Source organism: Portunus trituberculatus, chromosome 18, assembly GCF_017591435.1.
Source record: "Portunus trituberculatus isolate SZX2019 chromosome 18, ASM1759143v1, whole genome shotgun sequence".
NCBI classification, from domain to species: Eukaryota; Metazoa; Arthropoda; class Malacostraca; order Decapoda; family Portunidae; genus Portunus; species Portunus trituberculatus.
The window spans coordinates 16,277,062-16,298,485 of NC_059272.1; the positions used below are offsets into that span (position 1 = coordinate 16,277,062).

The 21,424-nt window shown below is 39.9% G+C and overlaps 2 protein-coding genes across 2 annotated transcripts in view; one reads left to right on the forward strand and one right to left on the reverse strand.

Annotated features, from left to right (window-relative positions):
• Nucleotides 1-13,237, forward strand: part of LOC123505783 (ryanodine receptor-like) — a 170,732-nt gene extending 157,495 nt beyond the window's left edge. Inside the window, exons 89-95 of the mRNA XM_045257467.1 lie at nucleotides 69-224; nucleotides 461-521; nucleotides 1,018-1,164; nucleotides 1,407-1,538; nucleotides 1,904-2,060; nucleotides 2,294-2,459; nucleotides 11,314-13,237. Of these exons, the coding sequence (XP_045113402.1) occupies nucleotides 69-224; nucleotides 461-521; nucleotides 1,018-1,164; nucleotides 1,407-1,538; nucleotides 1,904-2,060; nucleotides 2,294-2,459; nucleotides 11,314-11,479 (985 nt within the window). The 3' untranslated portion in view covers nucleotides 11,480-13,237. The remainder of the gene's footprint in view (nucleotides 1-68; nucleotides 225-460; nucleotides 522-1,017; nucleotides 1,165-1,406; nucleotides 1,539-1,903; nucleotides 2,061-2,293; nucleotides 2,460-11,313) is intronic.
• Nucleotides 13,238-15,248: 2,011 nt separating this feature from the next.
• Nucleotides 15,249-20,570, reverse strand: LOC123505735 (hemocyanin A chain-like). The gene is made up of 3 exons (XM_045257388.1): nucleotides 20,414-20,570; nucleotides 15,997-17,517; nucleotides 15,249-15,876 (listed from the first exon to the last, which is right to left on the reverse strand). The coding sequence occupies exons 1-3, from the start codon at nucleotides 20,493-20,495 to the stop codon at nucleotides 15,461-15,463; spliced, it is 2,019 nt and encodes a 672-aa protein (XP_045113323.1). The 5' UTR covers nucleotides 20,496-20,570; the 3' UTR covers nucleotides 15,249-15,460.
• Between the last annotated feature and the right edge of the window lie 854 nt (nucleotides 20,571-21,424).

Genomic DNA, 21,424 nt, shown 5'->3' on the forward strand with positions numbered 1-21,424 from the left:
AGTTGTCTAAGGATTTGTCTAATAGAAACTCATTCTTTATATGTGATTCATTATTCCCTTGATTCCAGGAGTTTTCCCAACAACTACTGGGACAAGTTTGTCAAGAAAAAAGTACGACAAAAGTACAGCGAGACTTACGACTTCGATGCCATATCCAACCTGCTAGGAATGGAAACAACAATGAGCTTCAAACAAGAAGAAACATCCACTGGCATTGTTGGCTAGTGAGTGCTACTTTCAGCCGTCTTACCCTTAATTTTTCTTCTATTCGTCCTCTTCCTTCTGCTCCAGAGTGTCCAGCAAATATAAGAGCATCATGAAATATATAAACATCCTTAGAGTAGTGGACTCACTATTGTCTTTTCTGTAACCTTATGTCATTAGCCATATTACATTTATAGTTTTCTAGAGCCATCTTTCAAAATTTCTGTCTTCATGACACAACTGCATCTTGTTTCAGCCTCACCTCAGTGGACTGGAGGTACCAGATCTGGAAGGCTGGTGTTACAGTTACTGATAATGTAAGTAGTGCTGCATCTTTCTTTATTATGCCCAATGTCACCTCATGGTTGTGTTATATTGTCATGTTGTTTTCATTACTATTTTGTGATGTGATAATTTTTCTTACTTTGTTGTCATGTCTTTTAGTATTTTGTCTTGCATTTTAGTGATGTGTGATTCAAGTTATTTTCCAATGTTATCTTATCTCCCCCTACTTCATTTTATCTTGTTGCACTGTTTACTACTATTTTAAGAATGTCCAATATGAATTGTTGTGTTGTATTTTTTTTTTCTCACTTTGGTGATTGTGTTTCTTATAATTGTGTTGTACTGTTGTGTTACTGCCACTGCCTGGAGAAAGCCAGGCTGCACAGTTAAAGAAGCAATGAATAACATCATACAAAGAAATATCTTACACAAGAATATCAAGAAATCCATCAACAAGAGATTTAATTACTATAATCTCAAGGAAACATATGCAATTTATTTCCATCTTTTTTCTCTTTTTTTGAACAGCAATTTTTGTACAACCTGTGGTACCTCACCTTCTCCGTCCTGGGCAACATTAATTACTTCTTCTTCGCTGCTCACTTGCTTGATGTGGCTGTTTCCATCCCATCACTCAAGACCATCTTGCAGTCCGTCACTCATAATGGCAAGCAGGTGGGTATCTGTGTTGTGTGCTCGATTGTAGGGACATTGAAAATGACATAGGTTATCATGTATGCAATGTAATGGTATTGAATGGTGATTGAATCAATTTTAGTTTCTCTTTTTATTTTATGGAAAGTGTTTGTCTGTGATATAGTAAAAGTGAAAATAGCTTCACATTTAGAATATTTTGTATATCTGCATGTGTTGCCTCTCACAATTGCTTATAACATCTTCTGTTCCATCTCTTTCAGCTGATCCTGACTTGCATGTTGCTCACCATCATAGTGTACTGCTACACTGTCATTGCCTTCAACTTCTTCAGAAAATTCTATGTTTCTGAGGAGGATGATGTAGTGGACCAGAAGTGTCATGACATGCTGACGGTGGGTGCTACCTGAGGAAGGAATTAAGGAGAGAGAGAGAGAGAGAGAGAGAGATCCAAAAATACATGTTTGAAAAACTATACATTGATTGTAGGTGATGAAGATTTCAGTTTTTGTCTGACCTCCCAATTAAACCAGTGATGCTTTATTAATCTTAAGGAATCAGGAAAGGATAAAGGATTCATAACCTGTATTACATTATTAGATAAAAGAGGACATTTAAGAAAAGTCAGATTTAGGCTATATCAACACTGAACTTCATATCAATTGACCAAACTTTGTGTCTTCATCATACACTGGAGACACAGATTGTGGCTCCCACTTTGGCAGAGGAGCAGCAGGTGATTGAGTGTCTGTTTTGGCAGTGCTTCGTGTTCCACCTGTACAAGGGAGTAAGGGCTGGTGGTGGCATTGGTGACGAGATTGAGGCCCCAGATGGCGACGAGTATGAGTTTTACCGCATCATCTTTGACATCACTTTCTTCTTCTTCATCATTGTTATCCTGCTGGCCATCATTCAGGGTACGTACACAGCTGAGTGTGTGTCTGTTGGTTGATCTGCACAAGAAAAGTCAGCAGCTAATAGCTTTCTTGCTTGTTTGTAATTCTTCATAAAAAAGGTCAGCCTGTGATCTGTGACTTGCTTCTAACTTTGAATAAAAAAATCATGCTCTTTTATGTTCAAAATTTGACTGTGTGAAGCAGTCCAGTCTCTGTTTTATAAGAAGCATGACAGACTGTGCTTGGTGTTTCAGGTTTGATCATTGATGCTTTTGGTGAATTGAGAGACCAGCTGGAGTCAGTGAAGGAGAACCTGGAGAGCTACTGTTTCATATGTGGCATAGGCAGTGACTACTTTGATGCGGTCCCACATGGGTTTGACATGCACGTCCTGAAGGAGCATAACTTAGCAAATTACATGTGAGTCTGGCATACACACACACACACACACACACACACACACACACACACACACACACACACACACACACACACACACACACACACACGTCGATGGCGGAGGTGGTCGCTGAGCTCCAGAGCAATCATCTATAATTCTACAGTTACCTAAGAGTAACCAAGGTGGGAAAGGAGCTGGTAATGTTTGTCCCGTCTCCATATAGTCATGTTAACTGTTGATTAGCAAAATAATGTCCAGTGAAGGTAAATATAAACTGTAGCCTGCGTTTGAGCCATCAGCTGGTTTGTTTACGTCTGCGCAACATGGCGGCCGTGAACTCGAAAGAGGAATCAGACTTCACAGGGTTTCAAGGAATAATGGAGAAGAGCGCTTATGTGAAGAAAATTCTGGAGTTAGAAGGTAAAATTGAAAAACTGTTTGAAAAGTATGAGGGCCTGGAAACGAGTTATGACAATGTAAAGAGAGACTGTGCCGATATGAAGAAGGAAAATGCAGCACTGAAAGAGGAAGTTAAGCTAATTAAAGTGAATTGCGAAAAATGTGGAGAATCTCTAGGAAAAGTGATGGAGAAGCAGGCTGAATGGAAAAAAAGTCAGGAAGTGGAAAGAAAGGAGGTAAATTACAAAGTTGCAAGTCTGGAAAAGGAAATCAAAGAGTCAGGGAGAAAACTTTGGGCCTTGCTGAAATTATAGATCAACAGATCATAGAAGAGAAGATAGCTGAGAAAGTGGTGAAGGTTATTAAGTCAAATGAGACATTGGTGAGGGAAACTGTAGACAAAAAGAGATGTGTGGTGATATTTGGTGTGGAGGAGGATAAGACACCGAGTAAAATGGAGAGAGAGAAAACATAAAAAGGTGATAAATAATATCATTAATGTGGTGCAAGAGGAGGAAAAGACCTAGTACAAGAAATAGAGGACTTCCATAGAATTGGAAAGTTCACAAGAGAAGGTATGAGGCCAATAAGAATCAAACTTAAGTCACAAAAGGATGTAGATGAATTGGTGGAGAAGTCATGGAGGCTAGCCCAGCAGGAAACAACAAGGAAGATTTGGTTGAGAAGAGATCTCGGTGAAAAGGAAAGAGAAATGTTAAATGAGTTGAGAAAGGAGGCTTTGAAAAAAATGAAGAGAGGACAGAAGAGAGAAGAAAGAGTTTTTCTGGAGAATCTTGGATATGAGACTGAGGAAGTGGTTCATAACCCAGAAAAGTACAGCAAGAAAGGACTAAAGAAACTTACATATGAGCGAAATGTAATGTATTCCAACATAAATGGAGTGATATCGGGATTTTAGAACTCAACGATTACTTGAGGGACAAGAACCCAGATATTGTGGGTCTTACTGAAACAAAACTGAGAGAGGGAGAAGACCTGATGAAGGTTGGAGAAGGAAATATAACGTTTGGAAAAGAAATAGAGTAGGTAAGATGGGAGGAGGAGTGATGTTGCTGGTTAAAAAGATATAAAGGTGGATCAAGTGAAAAAGGTATGGGAAAGGCAGAAGTGCTAAAGATCAGAGCAGAAACTAATGAAGGAAAAAGAGGCACTACATAGTGGTGTACGTACCACCTAAGACAAATGCATGGTCAGTACAGGAATATGAAGAAATGATAAGTGATACAGGAACATGTCTGGAAGAAATGTTGGGTGGCTGTGAACGAACTATAATGATGGGAGATTTTAATTGTAAAGAGGTGTGTTGGGAGGACTGGTCAATGGAAGGATCAGAGACAACATGGGGAAATACACTATTGACACTGGCAATGGAAAATGTGTTAACTCAGTGGGTCAAAGAAGATACTAGGTTTGGAGGAGAGGGAGCATCGTCAAGACTGGACTTGGTCTTTAGTACAGAGCCAATGGTCATTGAGGAGATGAGGGTGGAGTGCCCTTTAGCAAAGAGTGATCATGCAGTTTTGGAGTTCAAGGTGATAGACGAAGAGAAATCTAGAAGAAATGAAGAATATAAAGTGGGAAGATGGAATTATGCCAAGACAGATTTTGGAAACCTAAAGAAATTCTTTCAAGAGACAAATTGGATGAAATTCAAGAGTGCTAAGGAGCAAATGAAAAGTGGAAGGAATTTATAAAAATATACAAAGAAGGTGAGAAAAATTTGTACCAATAAGACAACATAGAGAAGTTGGAAAGCAGGACTGGTTTAACGATAGATGTGAAAAGGCTAGAACAAGAAAAGAGGATGCATGGAAGAGGTGGAGAAGGAAAAGACGGATTAAGCAGTGGGAAAGTTACAAAAGAGCAAGAAATGAATATGTGTTGATTAGAAGAGAAGAAAGAAAGAAACAAGAAAAGGATATAATTGATAAATGTAAAGACCAACCAAGGCTTTTTACAGACATGTGAACAACAACATCAAAAATAGAGAAAGTATTGAAAGTTTAGAAGTAAATGGAGTATACAGTGAAGATCCCAGGGAAATGGCAGAGGCTATGAATGGATGCTTTCGGAAGGTATTCACAAAGGAGACTGCTTTTGACAAACCACTGGTAATGGAACAGAAAGGGATTATGAAGGAGTTTCAAGTAACTGTGGAGGAGATCAAGAACATGATGGGGAGTTTAGAAGTGAGAAAAGCTGTGGGACCTGATGGGGTATCAGGATGGATTTTAAGAGAATGCAGGGAGCAATTGGCAGAAAAAGTTTGTGAAGTAATTGATGCCTCATTAAGGGAAGGTGTAGTGCCCCAAGACTGGAAAAGAGCTAACATTGTCCCAATCTATAAATCAGGTAACAAGAGAGACCCATTGAACTATAGACCAGTGTCACTTACAAGTGTGGTAGCTAAGATGTGTGAGAGGGTGGTGAAGAATAGATGGACAGACTTCTTGGAGAAAATGACATACTTTGTGAGTGTCAATTTGGTTTTAGGAAAGGGCGTTCATGCACGACAAACCTGATATGTTACTATTCGAGGGTGATAGATGTAATACAGGAAAGAGATGGTTGGGCTGATGGAATATATCTGGATTTAAAAAAGGCCTTTGATAAGGTACCACACCAGAGACTGATCTGGAAACTTGAAATGGTAGGAGGAGTGCATGGCAGTTTACTAAAATGGATGGAAGACTTTTGGTAGGAAGAGAAATGAGAACAATAATTAAGGACAGACCATCAGAATGGGGATTGGTGGAGAGTGGAGTTCCACAGGGATCAGTGTTGGCACCAGTAATGTTCGCAGTCTACATAAATGACATGGTGGATGGGGTGTCCAGTTATGTGAGCCTATTTGCAGACGATGCAAAATTGTTAAGAAAAGTGAGATGTGACAAAGATTGCGAACTACTCCAGGAAGACTTGGACAGAATATGGAAATGGAGCTGTACATGGCAAATGGAGTTCAACACGACAAAATGCAAGAAAATAGAGTTTGGCAAGAGTGAAAGAAGAATCAGGAGTATGTACAAGATAGGAAATGAAGACATAAAACCAGTCATGAAGAAAAAGACCTTGGGGTGACAATTACCAATGACCTATCGCCAGAGAGACATATAAACAAAATAATTGGAGAAGTATTGAACTTATTGAGGAACATAAGAGTGGCGTTCAGATATCTAGATGAAGAAATGATGAAGAAAATAATTACTGCAATGATAAGACCGAGGCTTGAATATGCAACAATACAGTGGGCTCGAACTTAAAGAAACACATAAGGAAACTAGAGAAAGTACAGAGGGCTGCAACGAAAATGGTGCCTGACTTAAGAGATTTGACTTATGAAGACAGACTGAAAAGAATGCAACTTCCAACCCTGGAAAACAGAAGAGAAAGGGGAGACCTGATAGCAATATACAGAGTGATGATTGGCATGGAAAAATGGATAGGGAAGATCTGTGTATGTGGAATGGAAGAATGTCGAGAGGGCATGGGAAAAACTAAAATGGCCACTTATAGGAGAGATGTGAAAAATATAGCTTCCTCATAGAAGGGTGGAAGCATGGAATAGTTTAGACGTGGAAGTGGTCAACGCAAGGAATATTCATGATTTTAAGAAAAGCTGGACATTAATAGATATGGAGACGGGACAACACGAGCATAGCTCTTTTCCGTATGTTACAATTAGGTAAATACAATTAGGTAAATACACACACACACACACACACACACACACACACACACACACACACACATGGGCAAGCCTCTTAATGTGTGGCCCTGTTCACCTAGCAGTAAATAGGTACAGGATGTAACTCGAGGGCTGTGGCCTCGCTTTCCCAGTGTGTGTGTGTGATGTGGTCTCAGTCCTACCTGAAGATCGGTCTATGAGTTCTGAGCTCGCTCCGTAATGGGGAAGACTGGCTGGGTGACCAGCAGGCAACCGAGGTGAATTACACACACACACACACACACACACACACACACACACACACACACACACACACACACACACACACACACACACACACACACACACACACACACACTAACTAGTGTAATATGCAAGATGTGTGAAAGAATAATAAAGAAACAATGGATCGAGTTCCTTGAAGACAACAAATTAATATCAAATAGCCAATTTGGTTTTAGAAAAAGACGGTTGTGTGTAACTAATTTATTGAGTTTCTATTCTAGAATAGTTGATAGAGTACAAGAGAGAGAGGGATAGGTTGACTGTATTTATTTGGATTTAAAAAAGGCATTTGACAAAGTGCCACATGTAAGATTACTATGGAAGTTAGAGGAGAAGGGTGGCTTAAAAGGAAGCACATTGAGATGGATAGAAAATTATTTGAGGGGGAGAGAAATAAGGACGGTAGTTAAAGATATGAAGTCCAAGTGGAGAGCAGTAGAAAGCGGAGTGCCACAGGGTCAGTATTGGCACCAATACTTTTCCTCATTTATATTAACGACATGCCAGAAGGAGTGAACAGCTACATAAATCTGTTTGCAGATGATACGAAACTGTGCAGAGTTATAAAGCAAAAGGAGGATTGTGAAATACTGCAAGAAGACCTGAATAAGATCTGGGAATGGAGTAAAAAGTGGGAAAAGGAATTCAATGTGAACAAAAGCCATGTTATGGAAATGGGAAAGAGTGAAAGATGACCAGTGGGAATCTATAAGATGGGAGATGGAGTAGAACTGGAGAAAGTAAAAAAGGAAAAGGACTTAGGAGTGACGATGGAAGAAAACAATCAACTGGTAAGCCATACTGACAGAATTTTAGAGAGACATATAATTTGCTAAAGAATATTGGAGTAGCATTTCACTACATGGACAAAGAAATGATGAAGAAATTGATAAGTACTGTAATAAGACCCAGATTGGAATAAGCAGTAGTGTGGACGCCTCAAAAAAAAGAAACACAAGAAAGTTGGAGAGACTACAAAAAATGGCTACAAGAATTGTTCCAGAATTTGAAGGGATGACATATGAGGAGAGACTAAAGGCTATGGATCTACCAACCCTGGAACAAAGAAGAGAGAGAGGAGATCTGATACAAGTTTATAAATTGATCAACGGAATGGACCAAGTGGATAATGAGAAACTGATCCTGAGAGAAGAATATGACATTCAAAGCACAAGATCGCATAGTAAAAAGCTGAGAAAAGGAAGATGTCTGAGAGATGTTAAAAAATATAGTTTCCCGCAAAGATGTATTGAGACGTGGAACAGTTTAAATGAAGAAGTAGTGTCTGCAACGTGTGTGCATACTTTTAAAGTAAGATTGGATAAGTGTAGATATGGAGACGGGGTCACACGAGCATAAAGCCCAGGCACTGTAAAACTACAACTAGGTAAATACACAAAACTGAGAGGAGAGATGCATGTGAACTTTAAAGAGGAGGGATATGATACCTGGAGGAGAGACAGGAAGGATAAAGGAGGGAGGAGGAGTGCTAATAATGGTTCATGATAATATATGTGTGGAGGATGTGCAGTATGGTGATGACAAAATGGAAGTAATGGGAGAAGATTTGAAGAGAAAAATTATAGTTACATATCTTCCACAAAAGACTAATACATGGGGAACAGAAGAACATAAAAATATGCAAAGAGAGGTGATAAAGTGCCTAGATAACATGATAAGAAGAGATAGAATACTTTTACTTGGAAACTTTAACTCTAAAAAAGTAGATTGGAGAGAGATGGAAGTAATGGATAATGCTGGGCAGTGGAGCGAGCAAGTGTTACAGTTGACTATGGTTAATGCAATGGACCAGTGGGTGGAGTCAACAAGGTACAGGGGGGAAAAGAACCATTGTTGCTTGACTTAGTTTTCACAAAGGAACCAGAGCTTCCACCAATCATACAATACCTTAGTCCAATGGGGAGAAGTGATCATGTGACATTAGAGATACAAATTCAGGAGGAAGATCAGACAAGTTACAGAGAGGACTATAAAGGAGAGAGATTAAATTATGCAAGAGCAGATTTTGAAAAATTAAGGATCTATCTTGCTGATATTGAGTGGAGTAATTTTATGTACAGAAAGACAGTACAACAGAAATATGATATATTCTTACAGAAATACAATGAAGGAGAAAAAAAGTTTGTACCTGTTTATAGAGTTCAGAAAAAAATACATTCTTGGTACAATGCTAGATACATACAAACAAAAAATGCAAAAGATAAAATGTGGAGGAAACTCATAAAGCAGGGAAATGACTGTAACAGACAGCAGTACAAAGATGCCAGAAATGAATATATCAGAGTAAGATGTATTGAATGAAAGCAAAGATGAACCCAAACTTTTCTACAAGTTTATAAATGACAAAACAAAGAATAAGAAAACAATTGAAAAAATAATTAAAGAAGGGAAGACATACCAAACAGAGAAGGAAATGTGTGAAATAATGAATGAGAGCTTCAAAACGATATTAACTGCAGAAGATGATTTCACAGAACCTAATAGGACATGGGATTGCCAAGGATTACAGGAGATCACAGTGCACAAAGAGGATATTGCAAGATTATTGGATAAGTTGGAAGTCAGGCTGGGTGTTAAAAGAATGTAAAAAGCAACTTCTGGATCCAATTTGTGAAATAATTACAAGTTCATTAAATGAAGAGAAAGTTCCACTAGAATGGAAGAGAGCCAACTTAATACTGATATTTAAAGGAGGAAAAGACAATTGAACCACTAAACTACAGACCAGTGTCTTGGGGAAGTTATGTGAAATCATTATCAAAGAAAAATGGGTTAAATTTCTAGAAGAGGAGCAAGTCATATCAAACAGACAATTTGTGTTCAGGACAGGGCAGTCATGTGTATTAAACTTATTAAGCTTCTACTTGAGAGTTATTGCAGGACTTGAAAACAGAGATGGATGGGTAGACACAATACACCTGGATATTAAGAAGGCTTTTGATAAAGTCCCTCATGGAAGACTACTTTGGAAACTAGAGAACATAGGAATACTGCAAGGAACTTTGCTCGAATGGACAAGAGATTATTTGAAGGATAAGGAAATGAGAACTGTGATCAGAGATACATACTCATCTTGGGATAAAGTAACTAGCAGAGTGCCACAAGTGTCACTGTTAGCCCCCATTATGTTTCAGATTTATGTAAACAACATTCACATTGGGATAACCAGTTATATAAATTTATTCGCTGATGATGCAAAGCTGCTAAGAGTTATCAAAACCAGAGAGGACTGTCTGCTGTTGCAGGAAGATATAAACAAGATCTATAAGTGGAGCAGGAAGTGGAAATTGAAGTTTAATGCCAAAAAATGTCACATAATGGAACTAGGAAAGAGTAAGAGAAGACCGGTATGGAACTATTTGATGGGAGAGGAACACATAATGAAGACTAAAGAGGAAAAAGATCTGGGAGTGATCATACAGGAAAATCTGAGCCCTGAAAAACACATAAGCAAGATATTTGGACTATCATATAAAATGTTGACTAATATAAGAGTGGCATTTCATTACATGGATGATGAAAAAAATCATCACAAGCATGATACGCCCAAGGCTCTAAAAAGGATATAAGAAAATTGTAAAGGATACAGAAGATTGCTACAAAGATGGTGCCAGAACTAAAGGACCTCACATATGAAGAACGACTGAAGGAAATGGGACTGCCAACCTTACAAGATAGAAGAGAACGTGGGGACCTAATAACAATGTATAAAGTAGTAAATGATATTGAAAAGATAGACAAAGAAGACCTGGTGCTGTTGACAGAAGAAGATGGAAGGACAAGAGACAAGAGGACATGAAAAGAAGATCAGGATGAGGCAGTGTGTGAAGGATATTGGAAAATTCAGTTTTCCACACAGAATGGTGGAAAAATGGAATGCATTCGATAATGAAGTTGTTACAGCACATTATGTGCATAACTTTAAGGAAAAATTTGATAAATGAAGATATGGAGACAGGATACTCGAACCCTGTACAATACAACTAGGTAAATGGAGGATGTGGATAAAGAAGACTTTTTACCATTGGACATACTCAGTACAAGAGGACATGGTTTAAAGCTGAAAATGGGTTTTTGTAGAAGAGATTTCAAGAAGTATAGTTTCCCTCATAGAGATGTGAACAATTGAAATGAACTTGATGAGGAGGTTGTAATACGTGTGCACACTTTTAAGGAGAAATTTGATAAAAGATATAGAGACGGGACACCATGAGTTTATTCCCCTCCTGTAAACCAGAACTTGGTAAATACAGTCAGGTAAATAAATATACACACACACACACACACACACACACACACACACACACACACACACACACACACACACACACACACACACACACACACACACACACTTTTCAGACCTGTCTTCACTCCTGTTCATCCTATAGATTCAGACATTTACCATATCCTTGAAATTGAGAGCAAAGTTTAATGGTTTTTCTTTTTCTTCACCTCAGGTTCTTCTTGATGCATCTGATCAACAAAGATGAAACAGAGTACACAGGCCAGGAGACATATGTGTGGAACATGTACCAACAAAGGTGTTGGGATTTCTTCCCAGTTGGTGACTGCTTCAGGAAACAATATGAGGAGGAATTGTCTGGTGGAGGGTCAGCCAGTTGAGCAACTCTTCCCGCACTTCCTCTTTTGCTTTACATTTAGGTGGTATGGACACAGGTTTTTTGGTACTGATAATTCATGGTGTTCACTTGCTAATTCGCAGCATCACGCAGTGCAGACAAGGATCTGGCACCACTCCTCTCCCTTGCGTGTGTGTGTGCTTGTGAAGGTTGTTGAGGCCCAGTGTTGAGCCCTGCTGCTTGGATGGGAGCTTAACACTACACCCTCAAGTAGCTCTTGACATTTAGAAAACATATATATATATATATATATATATATATATATATATATATATATATATATATTAGCTATATATGTACCATAGAAGTTTGTATAAATTAGGTATATATGTATAGCAGGTAAATTCAGCAGAAATGCCAGCTACTCCGAATCATCCACAGCAAGTGAGAGCATTTTGTCAAAAGAAAATGGCGTATTAGTGCTTCAGAGAATACTAGTTAAAGCAGCAAGACAATTGTGCGTGTGATATTAATGTAATGTACTACTCTGTGGTGATCCCAGACTCTGGTGAAGGCAGTAGCGCAGCAGCTTGTTTCCTGTCCCCAACCTGAGGCATGAGGCGATGCAGAACAACTTGTGGAACTGTCACTGCAGGTCACTTTGTTACGTTATCCCCACCACCAAGGTGTGTGTGTGTGTGTGTGTGTGTGTGTGTGTGTGTGTGTGTGTGTGTGTGTGTGTGTGTGTGTGTGTGTGTGTGTGTATAGTTCCACCAGTCGTCCTACCAACATTGAAGTCACATCTTTACTCTCCACCCTCTCCTCTTCTGAGTTTTGATCATTTACTGCAGAGAAGAGAGAATAATAAACAAATTTAAAGAGGCCTTAGTAACAAGAGGTGTGGCTTTTACCTGTGTTATTATTTAAGATTTTTTATGTGCATGCCTTTCTTTGAGAGTCTGTTATATAAATGAATGGTCATGCCTACCACCTGTGTCCAGAAGGTGGCTGGAACACAACACCAAGTACCTAAGATTTTTGTCCACGCCTCCCTCACCCGTGCTGTAGATACTGAAGGAGTCAAGCTGGGGTGGTGGGGAAGGCACTGCATGCCCTCTTACCCTCCTTGACTCTCATGTACATTCAATGCAACAAGAATGAAAACTGCAAATAGCTCAGCACCCATCTTGTGTCTTTCCCTTGTTAGCCATCCTGACCTTGTCCAAATCTTAACTTTAGCCAGCAACTACTCTCTCTTTTATTTATTTGTTTATTTTCTATGCTATTAATTCTTCATGGACTGAGAGGATCTTAATGTTTGTTAAATATTTATTGGCTAACATCACCTATTCTGATTTACACTTAGTGTATATCAGTCAGGTATACTATCCCTCTCTCATGGATGAAGGGGGTTACCAATCCTGTATGAAGTTTAGAGCCAGTGCTAAGTTGCCTCTGGACCTTGATTTCTTCCACTGCTGTCGTATTTTATTGTCATATGTCCAAGGAGTCCAATCAGTGTTTTAAATGACTGGATTCTCTCCACAGATAGCTTCCTTGTTCACCTTCCTTCATTCCCTCCCTCCCTTACCCCCCTCTCCCTCTTCTAAGCGATACGATAGGCTTACGAACTCATGGTTGCAGATTATTTCTCCCTCGTCCCGACACTCACAGTCCTGTTCAGCAGTCCAGCTTGGGATCGTTCTGCATCATACACATCGATTGATTTTTTTTTATTCATTTATTTTATATTATTATTATATTGATAGTCTACTCTTTAGTTAAATAAACTGTAAGATAACCATTTGTTTCATTAACTTCAGCTCGTCCTTGCTTGAATCTCTAAGTTCTTGACAATTTTGACTGTTTGTTTAAATCTCTGAGTGGAAAGAATGTTGCTTATTCAGTTTAATATATTGGGGAGCAGTAGCTAGATTAGTCTCTGAATTCTAATTATGTAAAGCATATGAGGCTGCTTGGGTTGTTCAATCTTGCCTTCTTATTTCCTCCATTATGTGATTAAACTCCTGTGATTTTCAGTATGAAGTGAAAAAATTCTATTAAAGGATTAGTGGTTCATTTAACCAGGAGAATTGGCTACTGTCCTCCAAACTTTAACTCACATTAGTATTTTCTTTGCATATGTTCCTTGGTGTAAATGCTATCTAATGAAACCTGCCAGCTGGTTGCTCCAGCAGTTTGCACCTGCAAGCAACCTCAAATTGCCCTGTGTGAATTCCCTGTGGCCAAATACTTACACATATTATTGTGATTGGGACGGGGTGTGAGAAATGTAGATAAAAGATCAGGAGTGGGGATGGGGAAGCTGACAGTGAGGTTGAAAAAAAATGTGGCTTAATAGACATGTTACGACTCTGGATTGATATTTACTCATTAAGATCGTTGAGGTGATATGTGCTGCACTTGTTAAAGAAGAGAAAAATAATTATATGATTAAGAAGGCAGCTTCATCAAATAGGGAGCCTCAGTAGTACATACACTGATCTATGTGTATATATAGGTAACCATATATACGTACTACATACATACATTCTTATATACGTAACACACACACACGATTTCTACAGGCAGATTGACTTGCAAACACACATACATACAATCACACCCCAAATGGTATTTTATAGGGCAAACATTAATTATACAGCTTCTCATCAGCGCCACACACACAAGGTAGGGCGTTGCGTGAACTGAAGTCTTTGGAATATACATATAATTAACTTACATGTCTTAGGGTGTGGTAAGTGTTCATAGCTCGTCCATACATTTTTTCTTTTTTTTTATCGAAGTTAATCCCGCTTTTATGCTCATGGATGGAATTTTTGTTGTTGTTGTCATTGCAATAATTAGGAAAGTAAAGTGTTTTATTCGTTGTCAATGTGTCAGTCAGTGACGGATTCAGGATAGAAATGTTTGAGGGCTGACCTGAATTCCAGCATCCCGTTTAGTGGCGAGCCTTTTTAACAGCTGGGGGTTTTAGGTGTGCTGAAGCACCCCTGAGAACTTTTTTGAAAACTTAGCCATCTTAAGGGCAATTTTAAGCTACATGTAGATCTACGTACGTTTATGTATTTTCTTATAATAGTAGTAGTAATAATCTATCATTACTCATTTTCCCTAACTCAAGTGAGGAGTAACTAAATTATTATTGATAGGAGCAGGGCCGAAATGATAGCCGCGCTGCACGTAAAGACATAAGATTTTTTAACTCAAAGACTCACAATAAGTCACAGAATCTGATTTAGTCTTTCTAGAAAGTCTTGATGTATCATTGTTCCTTACACTGCTGCTACCTTGCTCAAATACTGTATATATATATATATATATATATATATATATATATATATATATATATATATATATATATATATATATATATATATATATATATATATATGTGTGTGTGTATATATATATATATATATATATATATATATATATATATATATATATATATATATATATATATATATATATATATATATATATATATATATATATGTGTGTGTGTGTGTGTGTGTATATATATATATATATATATATATATATATATATATATATATATATATATATATATATATATATATATGTGTATATAGATAGATAGATAGATAGATAGATAGATAGATAGATAGATAGATAGATAGATACCCACAGCCTCCCTTATAATAAAAAAAAAATGTAAGTGGGCTTCAGCTTCGTTACCTGCCCTGCTCCTAGATCCGCCTTCGATTTCAATCGAAAATAATCAAAATTATATGTCGATTAAAGGCATTTCATAATGAAACGATGCATAAAGCTTCAAGTTATTATTAATCAAGTGAGATGTTGTCAGTCCAAAACAGTACATGGTTGTTTAAAAGTCAAGGTTGTATTCTATTCTCATATTGTGAACATGATCTTGTGCTGTTCTAAGCTGGAGCAGTTGTCATGAAGCAGCCAGCGGAACACTCGTGGATGTTAATGCGTTTTCCTCGTTCTTATCGTTGACATGGTAGCTCAAAGGTTATTGTTCGCCATGGAAGACCTTAACGTTGATGAATTTTGTGTTGGGAGAGTCCAGGAAGACTCGCTTGTCGGGGATGCGACGATCGAGCGGGTATCCCATGGGTCTTGGGTCGGGGTAGGGCTGTCCGTGTCTGCCACAGTGGGCGTGGTTTCCGTTCACCTCACTCTCATCAATGTGTGCGTCAGGGGTAACGAAGACCATAAGAGCAAAGTCCATGCCGTTGGCCTTGCCCTTGGGCAGAAGCATCCTGTCAGGAATACCACATGCTTCCGCGTACTTCTCCAGATTCAGGTCGTAACCTCCAGCCACAGCTTCATCCGCCTTCTGCCGGAGGACCTTGAAACTCATGGAGTCGGGGCGGGTTACTGAGGATTCAGAGGACTTCCGAACCACCATGTTAGCTCCACTGCTCACTGAAATGAGTAACAGAACACGTAAAGATCGAAAATATTTCTCTCTCTCTCTCTCTCTCTCTCTCTCTCTCTCTCTCTCTCTCTCACACACACCAAAATAGTACGTATGTTGACACTTACACTTCCTCCAGAATTTGTCCATTTCGATGCAGTGCCAGCGACCCTCGTCCCAGGTGAATTGGATACCATGGGAGTCTTTCTCAGGGCATAGGTACACGCGGATGGCAGCCTCGACCTCATCGTCGTTGTTGTTGTTAATTTCAAAGTTGTAGGAGAACTCCTTGTGGTTAAGGCGGGGAACACGGGCAGAAATGTCCACACTGGAGGATTCTGAGTGATCTGCAGCGTTTTCGAGATCAAACTCAAACTCCTCGAAATAAGTTCTGAGCTCTCCATCGATATTGATCGATTCAATACTTACTCCGGGGAACGCAAGGTCCTCTTTTGTATAGGGATCAAAGGAGTCCTTGTGCTCTTTGAATATGTTATCCATGTACTTGTGGAGCCTGAAGAAGCTGGGATCACGGGTAGCGGTTTCAAAGTGTTCCATGACACCGGGAGGCATATTGAATTTGCCCTGTGGATCACCCTGGCGGCCAAGCATGATATGGGCTGTGTTGTGGAGGGAACCGTAGTAATTCACGTTGGGGCTGTATGTGGACGACTCAATGACGTCTCCTAGGATGTTAATGCCGTGCTCATTACTGATGTCAATAGTTTCGCCTCTTGGACTGACGATGAAGCCGCGGGCGATGGCATCACGTATGCGGTGCTCAGTGATCACCATGTCCCTCACTCGCGCCACGCCTTTCACATCGGTAAACCGAACGTTATCAGGTCTTGCAGGGAACTCGCCGCCGAATTTGTAACTTGTATGGGGCGCAAAGCCGTCTTTGATGATGCTTTCCCAGCTAAGTTCATCTACGACGTTCATCCAGTTGGAGAGTCTCTCACTGTTGTAGCGAGCAGAGAGTTGGTGATGCACCCAGAAGAAAAGCTCGCCCTTCCTGTCAATGTGATGGCCGTAAGAATCTGTCCACCAGAATGGGAAGTCCATGTGCCACGTGACGTGGTGGACATTCATGCCAATGTCTTCTCCAAAGTAAGCGACTTGTTGCTCCGGGTTCCTCCTTGACCCGGTGAAGTTCATTCTGAACGATCCCTGAGTGTTGGTCATCTGGGCTGTATAGGCTTTGTTGATGATTTCGCTGTTCGTGAATAGGTGAGGCGTAACTTCGTAGAGAGGAGGCAGGACGATGCCTTTGCCGAGTGGCGAGTGGATGATGGCGACATAGATAGCGTAGACAAACTCTCCTTCGTTCATATGTTTGCGGAAGAAGATGGCACTTCTTGAGAATTCATCCCAGGTCTGGCACTGCATGAAGACCTCAAACAGCATCAGAGCTTCCTCTCGTTGGCGAGTGTTGAACAGAGAGAACACGTGGTGCCTGCTAGCCAGGCGGTGGTCGTGCAGCTCTTTCAGGAGCTTCTGGATAGCCACGCCTCCATCCTTGTACCTGGTGACATCCAGTGTGGTTTCGAAGGTGTCAATAATGTCAGTCACCTCGGGGTAAGCCAGGTCATCATAGATCCTGTGCAGCAGCCCATTGACGTCCTGCTGCTTCCTGGCGACCGTCACGACTGCCGGGAGAGAAACTTCTTAAAAATACATGTTAAAAAGAGAAATCCTGAATATTTGTCTATTCTTGTACATTTCATTATATATACACTATAGATCCTAACTATTGATGACAAGCTGCTCTTCATCATTATGTCATTAAGCAGCATGATACCTTATGTGTGATGTCATGTTGAAATTTATGACAAATTTACCTTAGTGTGTAATTCACCTCGGTCGCCTGCTGGTCACCCAGCCAGTCTTCCCCATTACGGAGCGAGCTCAGAGCTCATAGACCGATCTTCGGGTAGGACTGAGACCACATCAACACACAACACACCGGGAAAGCGAGGCCACAACCCCTCGAGTTACATCCCGTACCTATTTACTGCTAGGTGAACAGGGCCCACACATTAAGAGGTTTGCCCATTTGCCTCGCCGCTTACCGGGACTCGAACCCGGCCCTCTCGATTGTGAGTCGAGCGTGCTAACCACTACGCGGGCGATGGCATCACGTATGCGGTGCTCAGTGATCACCATGTCCCTTACTCGCGCCACGCCTTTCACATCGGTAAACCGAATGTGTGTGTGTGTGTGTGTGTGTGTGTGTGTGTGTGTGTGTGTGTGTGTGTGTGTGTGTGTAGATAAAAGAAAAGAAAAAATGCCGTGACGGAAAGCTGTGTGTTAGCCATGAATAAGCGTCTTAACTCTTTAAACACAATTATTATTATGGATGATGTTGGTAGATGGATGGAATCCAAACAGTTGAAACTTAATCAAAACAAGACTGAATGTTTGATAGTGGGTAAGAATAAGGACTTAAAGAGGATTGATATGTCCACTTTATATATTGATGGTAACAGTTTGGGTGTTCGTGATACAGTGAAGGATCTGGGAGTATTATTGGACTGTCATTTATCTATGAAAGATCAAATACGGCAGGTGGTTAAGACGGCAAGATACCATCTGAAAAATATAGGTTTTGTCAGAAAATACTTGGATGAGAAAACTACGAAGATGCTGGTTCATAATCATGTGATAAGCAAACTGGATTACTGCAATTCTCTGTATTATGGACTGCCTAAGTATCTCTTAAAAGACTTACAGCTTGTCATGAACAGAGCTGCCAGACTGATTACAGGCGTCTCTCCTCGTGAGAGGATAACACCTGTATTGATAGATCTGCATTGGCTGCCAATTAAAGCACGAATTGAGTACAAGATTAGTGTTATGACTCATCAGGCATTACAGTCTGGAAAACCTGAGTACTTGAGGAACTTACTGGAAACATTCCACCATGACACTACGATGGAGCTGAGACACGATGCAGACCCATACAGACTACATGAGCCAAGATATAACCTTGACATGGGATGTCGAGCATTTGCAAGATGCGCACCAAAGATTTACAATAAACTGCCGAGTGATATCAAAGGTTGTGCCAGGATCGATATCTTCAAAAAGAAATTTAAGACATATTTGTTCAAGGAAGTTTATGATTTTAACGGCATGGAAATCAAAGACAATTATAGATGCTAGTTGCTTTTGAGGGAGGCTCTGCTGAGCGCTGCCTCGCAGTGGAGCGGAGCCTTGAACAAACACCCCAAGTAACAAGTTAAGTAACAATTTGTATACAGTTTGAATTACATGAAATTTTAAGACTATAAAAAATGTTAAGCTGTGCAGGAGAGGCTGACGCTCTTGGCCTGCCACTCAGTACAGAGGAGAACTCGAGTTAATTAAGGCGAGAGCAGCAGAGAGCGATGGTAGTGGAGGACAACTTAAGGAAAACAGGAATGCTATAGACTGGTGGTGATTATAAAGAAGAGGATAGCAACACACACACACACACACACTTTTTTTCTTATAAGGCAAGCTGCTGTACATTGCCGTTCTCGTCACTCATAGTGCAGGCCTAGGATCAACAGTACAACAAAGAGGGTTGTGGAAGTGACAAGGGAAGCAGTGGCGAGGTTCAAGAGTGAAGGAAAAGGGTCTGATGTTGGAAAAGGAGAAAAGAAAAACAGAATGGTAGAAAATAGAAAGAGACAAAAATAATTTAAAATAAAGGCAGCAGAATGTCAGAAAAATATTGAGGATACGAAGAAATTAGAACAAAGGAAAGGCATGACAAACAGGATGGCAGGAAAGGTGAAGAAACAATAGAGTGCTAAGGAGAAAGTGTTAGGATCGGATGGTAGCTATGAATAACGAGATTAACAAAGGTAAAAAGAAATTAGTGAAATGGCAGGAAAATGGAAAGTGATGGGATGGGATTAAGCTGAAAATGGCAAAGAAGGAAAGAAGGAAGTCTATGATTGAAGGATCAGTAGTGATCCAATGGGGAATGAAGCAAAAAAGCAAAAACAAGGAAGGGAACGATACATAGTTGTTGATGGGATGAGTGAATTTTTGATGATCAAAGAAGAAAGTGGCAAGGTAGCTGGTGGTAAGATGGGCAGAGTGAAGCAGACAAGGGAATGAAGTGACAGGACATTTAACGTTAGGATAGATTAAATAAAAGTGCCAAAAGAATAAAGAAAGTGTTCTGGAACAGTGGTTCCCAAACTGGGGAAATTTCCCCCTGGGGGGAAATTTGAAGCTACCAGGGGGGAAATAATTACACTACCTACTAGCTAAAAAAAATCTCAAAGTCAAATCAAAAGTCCTTTTATTCGTTACTAACCGCTCTCTATGGCTATGCTTAGTTGTTACTAACTGCTCTCTATCCACTTTACTCTGTAACTGTAAGTTTATCAGTATATTTGTACATTTGAAAAATAAATTAGTAAATAGTCTCAGTGTGTTTTAACTGCTCTTTCTCTCATACACATGAAGGAGGAAATCTGGATGGTTGAACTGGCTGCAGGGGGAAATAACAAAAAGTTTGGGAATCACTGTTCTAGAACGTCTATTTACCGGGCTGGTCACCCTGGAAGTCGCTAAGGCTGGGCCAGGCTGCGGCGGCGACCACCAACGAGCACAAGACGAACAGTTTCATGGTGGCAGCTCACTGTCTTTCTCGTCTCTCCTGCAGGGGTTTATATTGGCCTTCCTCCTCGTCCTAAGCCTAACCAGCGCCGGCGTCACTACCTCGAGCCTGTTTGTTATCTGTGCCCCTGTTTTGATCGTTGTCCCGCCAGACCTTTTGTTTCGTAATGGAGGTTTTCGTATAATTAATTTCTTAGCCAAGTGATAACTTAAATTTTTTTCATCTTTATCAACGACAAAATAAGAGAAAATTGAGCACCTTCTTTCTTCAGAGGAGCTGTGTATTTTCATTCGAAAGGTCCATTTCCTCAGTAGGGTAGTTGTTGGGTCATATTTTCGAGTCCTAGCGCAGAGCTTCTTTCTCTTAACTTGAAACTCTTTCTTCTTACCTTCTAATTTTCTTATAACTCTAAGTTCTTTCCTGTTAATCTCAATGTCCTTCATCTCGATTGAAAGTTCTTTCTTTTTGTCGTAAAGCGTATTAATTCAGAGCTCATTTCTCTTAACCCAAGATTCCCCTCCTATGGCTTCAAGCTCCTATGTATTTATTAATACTGACCTTTCTATAAGCCCAAGAATGTTGTTGCATCCCCTCTCACTCATTATTCTAGTTTGTTTGCTTAATTTCTACCGTCACATAGCATGGACAACAAAGTAATTGTACTCCGTCAGTATAATATTAGTTAGTAAAATCAAGCAAGAGAAAAGTTCCCTGGATATTTTCAAGGTATAGGGCTTATCCAGCCTGACACATTGGTCACGTTGCTGTTTCATCCCGCCCTCAATCTTGATTTTATCCACTTTACACTCCGTTCCATCACCTTGCTTACCTAGCTGTCTCTGCATATGTCACGTACGCACATTACATTTATCTCTTCTGTGATTTAGTGCTGGATGCTACACTGTTCGTGGCAAAAGACCATTTTTTAAACACTTTTT

Coding starts and splice junctions, on each gene's coding strand:
- LOC123505735 (XM_045257388.1), bottom strand. CDS start 20,495: ATGAAACTGTTCGTCTTGTGCTCGTTGGTGGTCGCCGCCGCAGCCTGG. Junction 17,518..20,413: donor CTTCCAGGGTGACCAGCCCG/GTAAATAGACGT, acceptor CTCTCCCGGCAG/TCGTGACGGTCGCCAGGAAG. Junction 15,877..15,996: donor GGACAAATTCTGGAGGAAGT/GTAAGTGTCAAC, acceptor TACTCATTTCAG/TGAGCAGTGGAGCTAACATG.